We start from the raw sequence: 16,542 nt of genomic DNA, 5'->3' as shown, positions 1-16,542 counted from the left end.
TACTAAGGCTGGGAATGTTTCTGCATGGGCCTGGCCACAGCATTGGCTGTACACTCATGATTTCCTGGTAGTGATTAAAACCAGTCAACAGCAGTTCAGTACCAGAGGGAATTAATAGTGCATGAAAACCAACATGTTTTTTGAAGTACATCAAATCTGGCTGCTCATGTTGTAGCTGTAGATTTCAGTTGTAGATTGGTCGGTCAGATGTACAGCGTGATCGGTAAAAGATAGATATATTTCCGGATTGTGTGTTTTCCTGTGTGTGTCCTGAAAATATCAGGCTTGATTTCATTACATCCGTTGTTTTCTGATGAGCCCCTTGTCCCATTTGTCTGCTCTATTGCATCTATTTCTATATCTGTCTCTGATCAATTTACACAACACACACACCCACACACACAAAGACACAGCACACAGACACAATGTGAAGATGTGGCCATGATTACGAATAGGAGGAAGTATGCACGGCAGAGAAGGTAAGAAAACACAAGGAACCTTGAATTTCAAATGACAGTCCCATGGCGTGTGTGTGTGTGTGTGTGTGTGTGTGTGTGTGTGTGTGTGTGTACATGAGAGAGGGTGCATGCGTGTGTGAGTCTGTGCAGACTGCAACTTGGCGCATGGTTTAAATCTTTTGCAGAGGGGGAACACTTTGATTGTAATGCCGCGTGCTGTGTGCTAAAGCGGGGGCCTACTGCAGCTTTCAAGCTGGTCAACTGTCAGGAGTGGAGCGTGAAAGGGGGGCCTCCGAGTGAAAGGGGTGGAGGGTCCCACTAGGGGGGTCCTGGGGAGGGGGGGGGGGGGTCTGTGGCGGACCTCCTGGGTTTTGAGGCCCTCTGTGTGGCCTGCTACAGCATGGCGGCCCACTTCATAAGAAAGCAGCAGAGAGGGAGAGGGAGAGAGGGAAGGTGCTGCTGGTGCAATGGCCCCTGCAGCAGGGAGCATGGGCAGGCCGCCAGCTCACCCGCTCAGTCCCACAGACCAGATGTTCTGTGTCAGGGAGATCTTGGCCTTTAAGAAATTGAGTTACTGTAAATCTGTAATAAGGCAAGGCAAACATGGACAACCCCCCCTCACGCCCCACCCTCATATCCTTTTGTTCATGTTGTACAGGTCAGCTATTGGTAAAGGGGTCGTGGCCCAGCTATTGACCCTGCCAATTATTCTCCATTCTCCATCTTGCATGAGAGGATACATGCTTTCCTTTCCCTATGTGCCCCCCCCCCCCCCCCCCCCCCCCCCACACAACGATGGTGTCAGTCAAGGCCATAAGGAGAGTTCTGTACAGTAACCATACTTTATACCATGGTCTGGGTGAATACTCGATTCTGATTGGCTGCAGGGTGTCCATTAAAAAGTGATAATGTACAGTTGGTAAAGTCATTCAGCCAAATGGTCTGTTCACGCCTCCACGGCGTCCCTTAAAAAGTGATAATGGACACCTCATCGTGCATTAACCCTTACGTAATCACCAAATCTACAGTAACCATACTGTAATCACCAAATCTACAGTAACCATACTGTAATCACCAAATCTACAGTAACTATACTGTAATCACCAAATCTACAGTAACCATACTGTAATCACCAAATCTACAGTAACCATACTGTAATCACCAAATCTCGACTTTACCTTCTCGATCCCTCCCAGGGGCCCAATCCAAAGAGAAGTGCCCGCTGAGATGTAAAAGAGACAACAGAAATCCATGGCATTTGAGTTTGTTTTCTGTTTTCTGTTTTACTTTATGGGCAAATTTCAGCTTTGCCTATGGTTTTTGTATGCCGTGTTGAGAGGATCTGGTCCTGTCAGGTTGCCGATACCTGATCCAACCCCCAGCGTTTTAAGTATGTTTGAATGTGTTTTCTGCAAACACACGGCGCATCTGCTGTTGCCACTACCAAACTGGAGGCATGGGTCATTTAGCCAGGTAACAGCAGCCAGTGTTGTTGGAAGTTATCCGATCTGTCCCAAGGAAAATCAAAATAAAAGCCTCTGTGCTTGTAAAAACAAAGCCAAAAAAAAAAGATCAACATGCTCATTGTCCAAATGGGAATCTTCTCAGGCACATCTTTTAGATACATCTTCAGCAGGCCTGCCTATATGGAAAGGACATTATCACAGCCTAGGCTCTTAACTGCAATAGCATTGTTCCAAGCGGCATTCTGAAAGGGTCGGCAAGAATGTCCCCTGTGCAGTCTAGCCGAGATTTACGGCACCTCTGAGGATGGCTCTGATCTGGCAGTGGTCAGTTGGCTTTGAAGAGATTGGACCGCAAGTGAATCACTTTGAACCTGCACTGAGCCGAGCCTGAGGGAGACCCATAGTCCCACCTGAGTGGAGCAGGACAGTAAATCTGGAGGCAGCACAGTCTATGCTGTGACATCGACTCTTAAGTCTTAATTTGTTGCCTGCCTCAGCCCCTGGCCCAACAGTTCTACAGCTGTGGCTCGGGTCCAGGGTGGCCTCCATGCTTATTGGACCTGGCTAGGCCTGGATGGTTTCCACATCGAGGATTCAACTTGAAACCCATGACGAATATCTCTGTCGCTCTCTCTCCGTCCATGGATAAGATTCTGGGTTTCTGGGCCTTGTATCTTTATCGTCCCCTTACTTCTCCACACAGATTCCTCTAAACGTCTCTGAACTTATTTTTCCCCTGCACTTCATTTTATACTCCTCTACCTGTGCTGTGCCACCTGCGAGCTATCCAGACACTTACTATTACTGGGTCAATAAAAAACAGAACAGTCAACTACGGGTTAAGTAGGTGACTTTTAAATGTCGGTGTTCTATGTGTTCTGTGTATTTTGGATCACACACAAAAATGCTGCAACGTGCAAGGCTATGACTTTATTTAATTGCCATTATTGTGAAGGTTCTAACCAGAAGTTTCCGTTTGATTCTGGCTCACTTGACGCTGCTCTGAGCTGGTGGTGACATTTGCAGCTCCAGTCTGCATGCAAATCGTTATCACAAACGCTGTGTATAAACGTGGAATCAGAGGGCAGCAGAACGCAAAGACAGTTTGCCGCTTCCTGCAGAGACCGTTCTCATCTAAACGTGGCCCAAAGTTCTAAAGGGATTCCAAACTGCTCACCCCACATCATCTGCAAACAAAGGTGAGAGTGTCATGTGCCCCACGTGCTGCTAAGACTCCCACTTAACAGCTGATAGGGGCATGATCTACCTTGGGGAAAGCTTGGGGACAGCAATTCCCTCAAATGCAAAACCATTGCCCAAGGTGTTACAGTCTTGTTACAGTCTTGTTACAGCCCAAGGTGTTACAGTCTTGTTACAGCCCAAGGTGTTACAGTCTTAGATTGATAGGTTTTCTTTTATATCAGACACAGGTTTGTGTTCCTACCTGACATGTTTCGACGGTAATACTTCCGTCTTCTTCAGAGGTGTCACTAGATGGTGTGTGACGTGTCTTTAACAGCTGATGTTGTTTACAGAGGCGTGAACCTGTGTCTGATATAAAAGAAAACCTATCAATCTAAGTAAAGTATAGACACTATGAACCTTTTTGGATTATGGAGTGTTACAGTCTTGTTACAGCCTTGTTACAGCCCAAGGTGTTACAGTCTTGTTACAGCCCAAGGTGTTACAGTCTTGTTACAGCCCAAGGTGTTACAGTCTTGTTACAGCCCAAGGTGTTACAGTCTTGTTACAGCCTTGTTGTTACAGCCCAAGGTGTTACAGTCTTGTTACAGCCCAAGGTGTTACAGTCTTGTTACAGCCTTGTTGTTACAGCCCAAGGTGTTACAGTCTTGTTACAGCCCAAGGTGTTACAGTCTTGTTACAGCCCAAGGTGTTACAGTCTTGTTACAGCCCAAGGTGTTACAGTCTTGTTACAGCCCAAGGTGTTACAGTCTTGTTACAGCCCAAGGTGTTACAGTCTTGTTACAGCCCAAGGTGTTACAGTCTTGTTGTTACAGCCCAAGGTGTTACAGTCTTGTTACAGCCCAAGGTGTTACAGTCTTGTTACAGCCCAAGGTGTTACAGTCTTGTTGTTACAGCCCAAGGTGTTACAGTCTTGTTACAGCCCAAGGTGTTACAGCCCAAGGTGTTAGTCTTGTTACATAGAAAATAAATAGAGTCCGCACACTGAATTAAAGTCAGCTCCCAGGTCAGTTTATTTTAACGTTTCGACTACAAAGTCTTCATTTTTCTGATGAAGACTTTGTAGTCGAAACGTTAAAATAAACTGACCTGGGAGCTGACTTTAATTCAGTGTGCGGACTCTATTTATTTTCTATGTTATTTGCTTTTTGTCCTGCACCTGAGCCTTACAAGCGGATGTGCACGCCCTACCTCTTTCTTCAGTTAGTCTTGTTACAGCCTTGTTACAGCCCAAGGTGTTACAGCCTTGTTACAGCCCAAGGTGTTACAGCCTTGTTACAGCCCAAGGTGTTAGTCTTGTTACAGCCTTGTTACAGCCCAAGGTGTTACAGCCCAAGGTGTTACAGTCTTGTTACAGCCTTGTTACAGCCCAAGGTGTTACAGCCTTGTTACAGCCTTGTTACAGCCCAAGGTGTTACAGCCCAAGGTGTTACAGTCTTGTTACAGCCTTGTTACAGCCCAAGGTGTTACAGCCTTGTTACAGCCCAAGGTGTTACAGCCCAAGGTGTTACAGCCTTGTTACAGCCCAAGGTGTTACAGCCCAAGGTGTTACAGCCTTGTTACAGCCCAAGGTGTTACAGCCTTGTTACAGCCCAAGGTGTTACAGCCCAAGGTGTTACAGTCTTGTTACAGCCCAAGGTGTTACAGCCCAAGGTGTTACAGCCTTGTTACAGCCCAAGGTGTTACAGCCTTGTTACAGCCCTAGGTGTTACAGCCCAAGGTGTTACAGCCTTGTTACAGCCCAAGGTGTTACAGCCTTGTTACAGCCCAAGGTGTTAGTCTTGTTACAGCCTTGTTACAGCCCAAGGTGTTACAGTCCAAGGTGTTACAGTCTTGTTACAGCCCAAGGTGTTACAGTCTTGTTACAGCCCAAGGTGTTACAGCCTTGTTACAGCCCAAGGTGTTACAGCCTTGTTACAGCCCAAGGTGTTACAGCCTTGTTACAGCCCAAGGTGTTACAGCCTTGTTACAGCCCAAGGTGTTACAGCCCAAGGTGTTACAGTCTTGTTACAGCCCAAGGTGTTACAGCCCAAGGTGTTACAGCCTTGTTACAGCCCAAGGTGTTACAGCCCAAGGTGTTACAGCCTTGTTACAGCCCAAGGTGTTACAGCCCAAGGTGTTACAGCCTTGTTACAGCCCAAGGTGTTACAGCCTTGTTACAGCCCAAGGTGTTACAGCCTTGTTACAGCCCAAGGTGTTACAGCCCAAGGTGTTACAGTCTTGTTACAGCCCAATGTGTTACAGCCCAAGGTGTTACAGCCCAAGGTGTTACAGCCTTGTTACAGCCCAAGGTGTTACAGCCTTGTTACAGCCCAAGGTGTTACAGCCCAAGGTGTTACAGCCTTGTTACAGCCCAAGGTGTTACAGCCTTGTTACAGCCCAAGGTGTTACAGCCTTGTTACAGCCCAAGGTGTTACAGCCTTGTTACAGCCCAAGGTGTTAGTCTTGTTACAGCCTTGTTACAGCCCAAGGTGTTACAGCCCAAGGTGTTACAGCCCAAGGTGTTACAGCCTTGTTACAGCCCAAGGTGTTACAGCCTTGTTACAGCCCAAGGTGTTACAGCCTTGTTACAGCCCAAGGTGTTACAGCCTTGTTACAGCCCAAGGTGTTACAGCCCAAGGTGTTACAGTCTTGTTACAGCCCAAGGTGTTACAGTCTTGTTACAGTCTTGTTACAGCCCAAGGTGTTACAGCCCAAGGTGTTACAGTCTTGTTACAGCCCAAGGTGTTACAGTCTTGTTACAGCCTTGTTACAGCCCAAGGTGTTACAGTCTTGTTACAGCCTTGTTACAGCCCAAGGTGTTACAGTCTTGTTACAGCCTTGTTACAGCCCAAGGTGTTACAGTCTTGTTACAGCCTTGTTACAGCCCAAGGTGTTACAGTCTTGTTACAGCCTTGTTACAGCCCAAGGTGTTACAGCCTTGTTACAGCCTTGTTACAGCCCAAGGTGTTACAGCCTTGCTTAAATACGCTTTCGACTTTCGACGGCACGCCGTTTCATTTGACGCCGCCCTGAGTTTGTGGTGCAGCGATGTGTTTTTTTTTTTGCATGCTTCCCAAGTGGTCCCTTCTTGGTGACCTCCGGGCGTTCTCATGTCTTTAAGGCTCTTTAGGTAAGCCGGAAAAGCAAACAAAGGCATATCTATTATATGGTAAGTGGATCTCGCATTACCCCCCCGTTTCAATGCAGTCGCCAGTGTGGGCCACTTTCCAGGTGACTGATATCTTCACAGGGGCCAACATGTCACGGGATGGAGTAATTGATTGTCTTGGATATTTGAGTATGCCACTTTCCCTCGTTCAGAGACCCCCTAATGCTTCCTTCTCCAGTTATAGCGCTTGCTCGCGCGGTGAGTTTTTGACGTGTGACAACCTGAAGTGTGATCGACATGTGGTCATGCTACATCTTGGCCCAAGGGCAAATGGCAGATAATTGTATAAGGCTCAGCTAGTCATCTCAAAGTGAATACTACGTTACTGCAAAAATACCCAAGTATTTTTCTTATATAAATAAATGCTGATCCACTTTCTCCTGCTTTGGTCATACAGTACTGTATAGATGTATGCGTAGGCATTGAATAAAGGGTGCTGTTATTGTTGAAAGTGGGCCCTGCTGAAGTTTGCTGTTGAAAAGCTCAAGGCTAAAATCTTCCTCTTTTCTCCAATGAGTTTATTGAGTCAAGCTCCCCGTGCTCAGAAGAGGAGTTCTGATCGTTTGCCTGCAGGCAAATAGTGTTTTATAGGATAACTTCTCTGTGTGAGTAACTCCTTTTATCAGGTTCTCTTTATGTTTTGGATTTTTTTTTTGCATTGCATTGCATTGCTGAAAGGCAAACTCTTCTCAAGTGAACATTTCCTGTCCTTACTTTTATGATCTTATTACTTAAACAGGAAGAGGTTATTAGTAGTATTTGATATTATTGAATTTAGTTTCGATATTTTTCTCAGACTTTTGGACCCTGAGGCTACTTCAAGAGCCAGACTCGACAAAGAAACTTACCCTAGATGAGAAACTGAGAGTTGACAGCACGGGTCATTTAACTTTCTTTTAAGATACTGATCTGCTGCAGGAGTGTATCCAACAAACTAGGGTCTGTTCCATCTGGCTTTGTTGTTAACCTCTGCAAGAATGCTTATGTAGAACTGGCTTTAGATTTCCCAAATACTTCTACATAGCATGAGAGCATCGGACCACAGCAGCTCCTTTTATCAGAAAGATCCTCAACATGGCATGTTGACCGTGTGCTGTGCTGCCTTGGACTGCTGCCATTGTACCCTTGAGAAAGGCACTTAACCTGAATTGATTCTGCACAAACCCTGTTGCATAAATAGCTATAGGAAAGAGGTGGTGGCCCTGGGTGCATATAAAATATAGAACCATCAACCATGTAATGTAATGCAATAATGTACAACATCATTATTAAAAAAAATATATATATATATATATATAATATATATATTGTAATATGTAATATTGTAAAAAAAAATCTTCAAGACCGCTCAATCATTCACTAATCTGATTGGCCGGAAATGCCGGAATGGATTATGGGATGAGTAGTTTCTTCACTCTTAGGATCTTATGTACACAGTCTTGTACCCAGCACTTTTTTTTTTTTTTCCAACTCTGAATCAAATGTTTTATGCTCACAATTCTCTGGAAAATGATTTTTAGAAAAGTCATTGAGAATATGAATGGGGAAGTACTCACTTGAAAACCGTGATGTCACGGAACCATCACGTGACTTTGAGCTCTATATTAAGAAATGGTACTCTGCCGGTCTCCTAAATGGGCGTGGTCCCCTTGAAGTGTTGTGCTGACCTCACAAGGTAACTTGAGCTAGAGATTGTGAGTTCCCAAAACTCCACACACACCAAACATATAAACACAAAACGTCCCCTTGTTAGCTCAATCTTGTTGTAATAAAAATATTAGCTTTAAAAAAATCATTTACCCAATCACAGATTTAGCAACTACATCAACAAACTTCACATGTAGCTTTAGCTAATCGCTCCCTGCTAACGTGAGCTCCTTTTGCCAAATCTCATGAGAGTATGTTGCTGAGACAGAGACAGGTCTTGAACAAAGTTAATTTTCTCCTGATCTGTCTGTCTGAAAAATGCCATTTTAGTGTCAGAATGTTCACTGTATGTGGCTTGCGGAAAATGGGCCCGATATTTAGTTTGATGATTATGGGGCGAAAGCATCTGTCATAATCTGTGATCACATTCACTTCTCCCATTGACTCCAATAAAACCATGGGCAAAACCCATGTGACACAAATACAGGAAGTGAGTGGAAATTACACAGTCTCTATATTGAAAAGTCTCTGCTGCCACTAATAGAACACCGCAGGAATGAGTCCGGAAGTAGCATGTTGGATCTTACGGGGAAAAGTGATGGGTTTTAGAATGGGGATTTCACTTAAATGCATCAAATAAGGTCTGTGGTTAACAAAAGTTTATGGGAGCGGTAATTTGGGTTCAACAGGATAATCTTCACAAACGTGAATCACTTTTGTCTTTTGAAACATGATTTTTAGAAAACATTTCACAATAAAAGTCATAAAAGTGATTCACGTTTGTCATAATCTGACCTGGACAGTGACCATCACATGTCATAATCTGACCTGGAGTGACCCCAGCAGTGACCATCACATGTCATAATCTGACCTGGAGTGACCCCAGCAGTGACCATCACATGTCATAATCTGACCTGGAGTGACCCCAGTAGTGACCATCACATGTCATAAATCTGACCTGGAGTGACCCCAGCAGTGACCATCACATGTCATAATCTGACCTGGAGTGACCCCAGCAGTGACCATCACATGTCATAATCTGACCTGGAGTGACCCCAGCAGTGACCATCACATGTCATAATCTGACCTGGAGTGACCCCAGTAGTGACCATCACATGTCATAATCTGACCTGGAGTGACCCCAGCAGTGACCATCACATGTCATAATCTGACCTGGAGTGACCCCAGCAGTGATCATCACATGTCATAATCTGACCTGGAGTGACCCCAGCAGTTACCATCACATGTCATAATCTGACCTGGAGTGACCCCAGCAGTGACCATCACATGTCATAATCTGACCTGGAGTGACCCCAGCAGTGATCATCACATGTCATAATCTGACCTGGAGTGACCCCAGCAGTTACCATCACATGTCATAATCTGACCTGGAGTGACCCCAGCAGTGACCATCACATGTCATAATCTGACCTGGAGTGACCCCAGCAGTGATCATCACATGTCATAATCTGACCTGGAGTGACCCCAGCAGTTACCATCACATGTCATAATCTGACCTGGAGTGACCCCAGCTGTGTCCATCACATGTCATAATCTGACCTGGAGTGACCCCAGCAGTGACCATCACATGTCATAATCTGACCTGGAGTGACCCCAGCAGTGACCATCACATGTCATAATCTGACCTGGAGTGACCCCAGCAGTGACCATCACATGTCATAATCTGACCTGGAGTGACCCCAGCAGTGACCATCACATGTCATAATCTGATTTGGAGTGACCCCAGCAGTGACCATCACATGTCATAATCTGACCTGGAGTGACCATCACATGTCATAAATCTGACCTGGAGTGACCCCACCAGTGACATCACATGTCATAAATCTGACCTGGAGTGACCCCAGCAGTGACCATCACATGTCATAATCTGCCATAGGTCAAGGAGCAGCTAGGTGCACATGCCATGCATGCCCATCCACTGTCATAATGCCCCTGAAGCAGGCTTGCCAGGGCTCAAGCTTGAGTTTAGCCGACTAACTGTGGAACCGTTCTCTTCAGACACTGAGCGACAAATCATTAAGAAAAATCATCTACAGATGTATATTTTTTATGATGTGACATTTCCTCTAGCCCACTTTTTCACCACTCATATATCTTCAGTTTGAAAGCCACACTCTATTGTCTCTAAATCAACTTTTGCCATCTAAAAGTGTGTGTGGGTGTGTGTGTGTGTGTGTGTGTGTGTGTGTGTGTGTGTGTGTGTGTGTGTGTGTGTGTATATATAGTAGTTGAAGCTCACATTCTTGTTGTTCTGGTCTTGTTTGTCTTGTCCTGACATTAGAAACTGGTTTCCAATAGGGATTAAAGGAAATTAAAGAATGTTTAGACACTGGGCTGGGTAGTGTAGAGGTAAAAGCACTCGCCTACTCCTCACTGTCAGGTGAAAAGAAGCACATGTATCGGAGGGGTTGGAGCAACAACCGGGACAGCAGGGGGAATTAAAATGATCCAAAAATAAATAAATAAAAAAGTTCATAGTCATACACTTTCCCACCATGACAGCAGCCCCTCACCTCTAGCCGTCTTAAATAATTGAGTCACATTCTTGTTCAGATCCCCACAAGCTATAATTTATAAAGGTAAATGCACCTACTGAAATATGGAAGAATGTATGGTAACAATAACTTACATGTCGATGAGCTATTCCTTATATGAAGTAATGCAAAGTGTCATTGCCTTGGCAGGGGGGGGGGGATCTCGAGCAAACCATCAATATTAAATGACAAATCCAGCATATTCAAGTACTCAATCATATTACTGTCCACTCTGCAATAGCAGTGACTGCTCAGTGCAGGCCTGTCGCCAAACCAAAAATAATTCTGTTGTCCTGAGTTTAATGGCTTACCCCACAACAGCATATCCCGTGTGGCTGGATTCCAGCAGCAGGAATACAGTTGACACAGACACGGGGGGGGGGGGGGGGGGGGGGGGTTAAAGAGCTTTCTCCCCTCCCCAAGGCAAGGCCCGGGGTCCAGATGACCTAGAAGAGGCTAGACTGGATGACCCAGTGGTCATCCCAGGAGCCATCTGGCAACCACGTCTTGTGGGGCTTACCCTTCCCACTGCCTCACGCAACTCCTTAAGCGAGCATAAGTGTGCTTAGTCTTAATCTGAGGGAAACTGGTTTGGGCCTGGGGAGACACCCAGCCATGAGGTCATGGGGTTCCTTCAGTCACATACTGTCATACTGTAAGAGACGGCCGTTTTGGGGACTGTCGTCTCTTCCCTCTGTTACAGTATAACATCTCTGGAGTGGATGTGCCAAATGTGTGACAATTTGGCCAGTTTGAAAGTGTCTCTCTACCCATTCAATAGCAAGTAAATGGGGGATTCATGTTAGTCATCCGGTATTATTGGTAAGATTAGTTGTCTGATGCATAGTGTTAAAGATGCCATGCTGTGAGACAGCCCTGGGTCAGATCTGCTGGCCTGTGTGGCAAGGAGGGCAAGTGGGAGAAGCTCGAGCATGTCTGCACTTGCACAGAGGTCACTGCTGGCCTTTTGACTGTCTGCCAGTGCAGGGGCCAGAGTCTTCCAGAAGAGGGCCTTGGCCACAGGCAGACAAGTGAGCCAGCCAGCCAGACAGGCAGCCAGCCGCATCGTCTGCAGTCTAGGTCTGACTGGGGCTAGAGAGGCCGGTGTGGACTAGGGCAGCTCCAGTTACCCAGACAGATTTGCTAACACTGTTTGGGTCTGCTCAGCTTTCGAGCCAGGCCTCTGGGCCAAACGTGGCTGAGGTGACTTAATCTGTCATTAAACTCACGTTACACCCCGACACAGACTGGGCTCAGGGGGGCAGGGAGCGGGCTGGCATGGCTGGCTGGATCTGAGCAGACACAAAGAATACCCTGCCCCCTCCCCCTCCACCTCCCCCCCCCCCCCCCCCCCCTCCATCCTCTTCATGCCACACACCATGGCACAGCTAGACAGCCCAGCACGGTCTAGACAAAAGCAATTTCACTTGAAGTTGAAAAGTCATTTGACTGTGTGACGGGCACCCGTGTGGATTTGGTGGCGTTTCCAAGGTGCACAAATCTATTTGCCTGCTTGCTTTATGCATTGACGCAAAGCTATTCAGCATATTGAGATTATCTGCCACGTCTGACCTATTTTGAATTTATGAATGTTAAATCAATAAAAAAAAAGCAAAAATATATCAAAATACCTCCTGACAGCTATTCAAATGATAATGCTTTTTTTCTTTCTTTTATCACCGCTACTGAAGCTAAATACGTACAGTTTGCATTTTAAGTTGAGCCTTTTTGTCCATGGCTCCTCAGCACTAGTTTATTTTTTGCCATGAATGATGCATGTCATCTCTCTGCCATATGTGTCTCTGGACAAACAATATTTCAGTCTCATGTGTACATGAGATTTCTTGGTACAAACTAAGCCTTGAGCTAGAATTCTAATATGGATATATCAGGCTATAGTCAAGATAAAGATAAAGCAAATAAAGGTAGGAGTGGATGGTTCTTTGATTTTTTTCTTCTTCAAATTTTGCATAACCTCTATGTGATAAAATTATTCAATCACTTTTTTCATCACTTTTTCCCTTCCCCTTGTATTTGCTTAATTAATACTGATGACATATTTATATATTTATTTATTAAAATGACAATATCAATTATGAGGGTATGGGCACCTCATGAAGTACACACTGTATACCGGACAAATTCCAATCAAACCTGTTTTATTGCATCCAATCATTTCTCACGAGGAGCATTTCAGGGAGACTGTAGACTAGCGGTATACACTTTCTTATATTGTCCTGGTCAATTCACCATTTGCTGTCAGACAGACAGGAGGAGAAGGCTAAACCACATTCACAACTGGAAAATGAAATTGCTCCCATTACTCTCTCAGCTTGAAGATGTCAGAAACCCTAACAACCTGTGGTACTTTTAGTGGAGGTCTAAGATATTGTTTCCCTCTGCTCAGATGTGTTTTTACGTAACAGCTGGTTCTGGTTCTCCCCCCCCCCCCCCCCCCCCAGCCGCCCACTGTCATGAGCGTCCAACATATTACAAAAAGCCAGGCACTAAATAAATCCAACATATGAACTTCATAATCAACTGATACAAACAGCTTGTGCCAAGCCAAGAAGCCACATTGTTTCTGGGATTTGAACAACAGATTGTTATTGATTAAATTGGTTTTGCAAAACTCCCAGGTGAAGCAGGGCTGGGAGGCGGGGCTTGAGTGGCTTCATGAGTGATTGTGTGAAGATGACACATTGCACATGGAGAAGTCATTGAAGCGTGTATCGGGATGAGATGGGAGGCTCGTGGCCTCTGTTGTTTTTGTCTTGTTCTCAGCCCCAGAGGCAAGGCCTGTGGCCTCTGTCAATCTCATTCACTTTTCCTGCAGCATTCCTGGAGCGCTCCTGGACCTCAAGCACCCTGCTGAAACCTGGAAGGTTTTTCTTGCACTTTCATCAAAATAGCATTAGAGAATGATCGATCTGCTCCTCAAATCTTTTTTCTTTTTCCTTCTTCTTTTTCCCCCCCGAATTTTTCCCCACATTTTCTCCCCAATTGTACCAATTCCCCTTGCTGTCCTGGTCGCTGTTCCACCACCCCATCTGCCGATCTGGGGAGAGCCGTAGACTAGCACATGCTTCCTCCGATACATGTGCAGTCATCAGTCGCTTCTTTTCACCTGACAGCGAGGGGTTTCACCGGCAGGAACGTAGCGCATGGGAAGATCACGCTATTCCCCCCGACCAGAGGAGGCACTAGTGCAGCGACTAGGACTCGTACCCCACCGGCTTCCCACTCGCAGACACGGCCAATTGTGTAGGAACGTCTGACCAAGCCGAAAGTCCCGCTGCCGGGAATTGAACCCAGGTCTCCTCCGCAGTGGTGGGAGAGTGCTTTGAACTCTACACTACCCAGACAGCCCCTGGTACTCAATTCTAGATGGCTGAATCACACCATGTGACCACACAGCTCACTGGTCTCAAGCAGAGCAATCTAGTGAGAGAGTGGCGTCAGCGGAGGTCCAAAATCCATGACTCAGTAGCCAATGAATAGCCAGGAAGGGGGCTTGCGCTACGTTTTAATGCATAAAATAAAGCTGATAATATCCAATTTGATTCTTTAAATGTCTGACCGATTCAAAGTACATCACAAACTGCCAATTTGGCTGCAACTCGCCAGCGCTGCTTAATCCAGGGCCTTACTTCCGGGAACTCTTGAGAGCAAAGAACTGGTCCATTGGAGTGAATGGAGATGTTGCAACTCTTCTATATATATGGCTCTGGTCTCAAGCCATGTGCTATGGTGAGCCCAGAGTCTGCAGGCTTTCACTCCAGCAGGTGATGTCACTGCTTAGCTCCTCCTCTCTCATTGAAGCTATGCTAATGATGAGTGACATCACCTGCTGTCATTTTTGGGTTGGAATGAAAACGACATAGCACATAGTTTGAGACCAGTGACATCACTCTCCATTTAAATATTTTATGAAGTAGCCAAAGGTCACCACTCATACTTGATTGGAATTACTTGCAAATAAATAACGTTGAATTACTATCATTAACTATTGCTTATTAAAATACAACATTTATAACATTGGTTGTTAGCTACCGCTTCCTATCAGGCCTAGCAGGTAGCTGGTCTACAGAATGGCCGAATCGCTGCCAATCTTTCGGCGGAGACTAAAAACTCACCTTTTCAGACTCCACCTGGGCCCTTCTTGAACTAACATCTTTTAATTAAAAAAAAAAAAAAAAACGTATTCCTTCTCAAACTTACTAATGCTACATGTTACTTATTCCTTCTCAAACTACTGTACTTCCTACATGGTGCTACTCTAGTCTATCAAAATATATTAGCTGTCATTGATTGTGTTGCATAATTGTGTTCTGTACTGTTGACAAAATGTGATATTGTAAGTCGCTTTGGACAAAAGCGTCTGCTAAATCAGTGGTTCTCAAATGGGGGTCCGGGGACCCCCAGGGGTCTGTGGCACTTTGCCAGGGGGTCCGCGAAAGGTTTTCAGGAAAATAAAAATAAACAATTTTTTTTGCAAAAACTTCATAGTTCAACAAAAATATTGTATGCATTAAATCTAAAATGGTTCATGGATTACATTCTAATCTAACAAACCTATCAATTTAAAAGTCACGTTACTGTGGAAACAATTAGGTTTAGCCCAAAATCACAAATCAGAATGACGGGGTCCCCGGTATATTTTCTATCTTGTAAGGGGTCCTTGGCTGAAAAACATTTGAGAACCTCTGTGCTAAATGACGTAATGTAATGTAATGTACTCCATAAACTAGAAAGGCACTCTATAAATACAGTCCATTTACCATTCATCATTAACCCTGTGTGCTCTGTGCTTGTCATTAACCCCGCGTGCTCTGTGCATTAACCCTGTGTGCTCTGTGCATTAACCCCGCGTGCGCTGTGCTTGTCATTAACCCTGTGTGCTCTGTGCATTAACCCCGCGTGCTCTGTGCTTGTCATTAACCCTGTGTGCTCTGTGCATTAACCCCGCGTGCTCTGTGCTTGTCATTAACCCTGTGTGCTCTGTGCATTAACCCCGCGTGCTCTGTGCATTAACCCCGCGTGCTCTGTGCTTGTCATTAACCCTGTGTGCTCTGTGCATTAACCCTGTGTGCTCTGTGCATTAACCCCGCGTGCTCTGTGCTTGTCATTAACCCTGTGTGCTCTGTGCATTAACCCCGCGTGCTCTGTGCTTGTCATTAACCCTGTGTGCTCTGTGCATTAACCCCGCGTGCTCTGTGCTTGTCATTAACCCTGTGTGCTCTGTGCATTAACCCCGCGTGCTCTGTGCTTGTCATTAACCCTGTGTGCTCTGTGCATTAACCCCGCGTGCTCTGTGCTTGCCGGCAGATCAAGAAGTACTTGGAGCTGGAGCCGCTGGCCAGAGGGAAGCGCTGGATCATGGAGGGCAGCAGCACGGACAACGTGGAGGCGGTGAAGGAGAGTTTTGCTCAGTTCATTAGCCTGTTGGAGGACAAAGACACAGAGCCTGCAAGGATATGATGCTAACTCGGCTAATGTGAGCAGACATTACCTGCTAACGACACAGATACACCACTTCCTGCTGCTGTCCATGTGTGTACACACACACACACACACACACACACACACACACACACACACACACACACACACACACACACACAACATACAGCAGATGCTGGCCTCTCTGTTTGAGCTGGATGTCTGGATGTATGTTATCCTCCACTCCCTGCTCTCCCTCTTGTCACATTGGAAGAGCGTGCACAGGCGACAGCCGCCCACTGCATCTGCACAGAGGAGAGCCGCCATTACACCCAGTCTCAGTCAACTTCATGCAGATTCTGTCTGAAAGATCATTGAACTTTGTCAGAAACGGAAGTCGTGTTGACTGCTGTCTGTGCCATTGTGATCACATGAATGGCAGTTGGGACATATGGCATTCCTTAAGTCATCATTGGACACACTCACTCTCATGCACACACACAAACACACACACACACACACACACACACACTCACACTAAGTGGAGCCCAGGTTGTCTGTAAATATGTTTAACATCTCCACTAATGACTTTACAGGATGGTTGGGTGGGCACGACTCCA

At 45.7% G+C, this 16,542-nt stretch overlaps 1 protein-coding gene across 2 annotated transcripts in view; it reads left to right on the top strand.

The window, feature by feature from the left end:
- arl15a (ADP-ribosylation factor-like 15a) overlaps positions 1-16,256 on the top strand; it is a 157,360-nt gene extending 141,104 nt beyond the window's left edge. For both annotated transcript variants that reach the window (XM_083644623.1, XM_083644624.1), the window contains exon 5: positions 15,809-16,256. In XM_083644623.1, coding sequence (XP_083500749.1) covers positions 15,809-15,961 — 153 coding nt within the window. In that variant the 3' untranslated portion in view covers positions 15,962-16,256. The remainder of the gene's footprint in view (positions 1-15,808) is intronic.
- The last annotated feature ends 286 nt before the right edge of the window (positions 16,257-16,542 follow it).

Source organism: Poromitra crassiceps, assembly GCF_964638095.1.
Source record: "Poromitra crassiceps genome assembly, chromosome: 10".
NCBI lineage: Eukaryota > Metazoa > Chordata > Actinopteri > Beryciformes > Melamphaidae > Poromitra > Poromitra crassiceps.
Note: the sequence above shows the minus strand (reverse complement) of the source record. Positions and strands in the feature narration are given on the sequence as shown.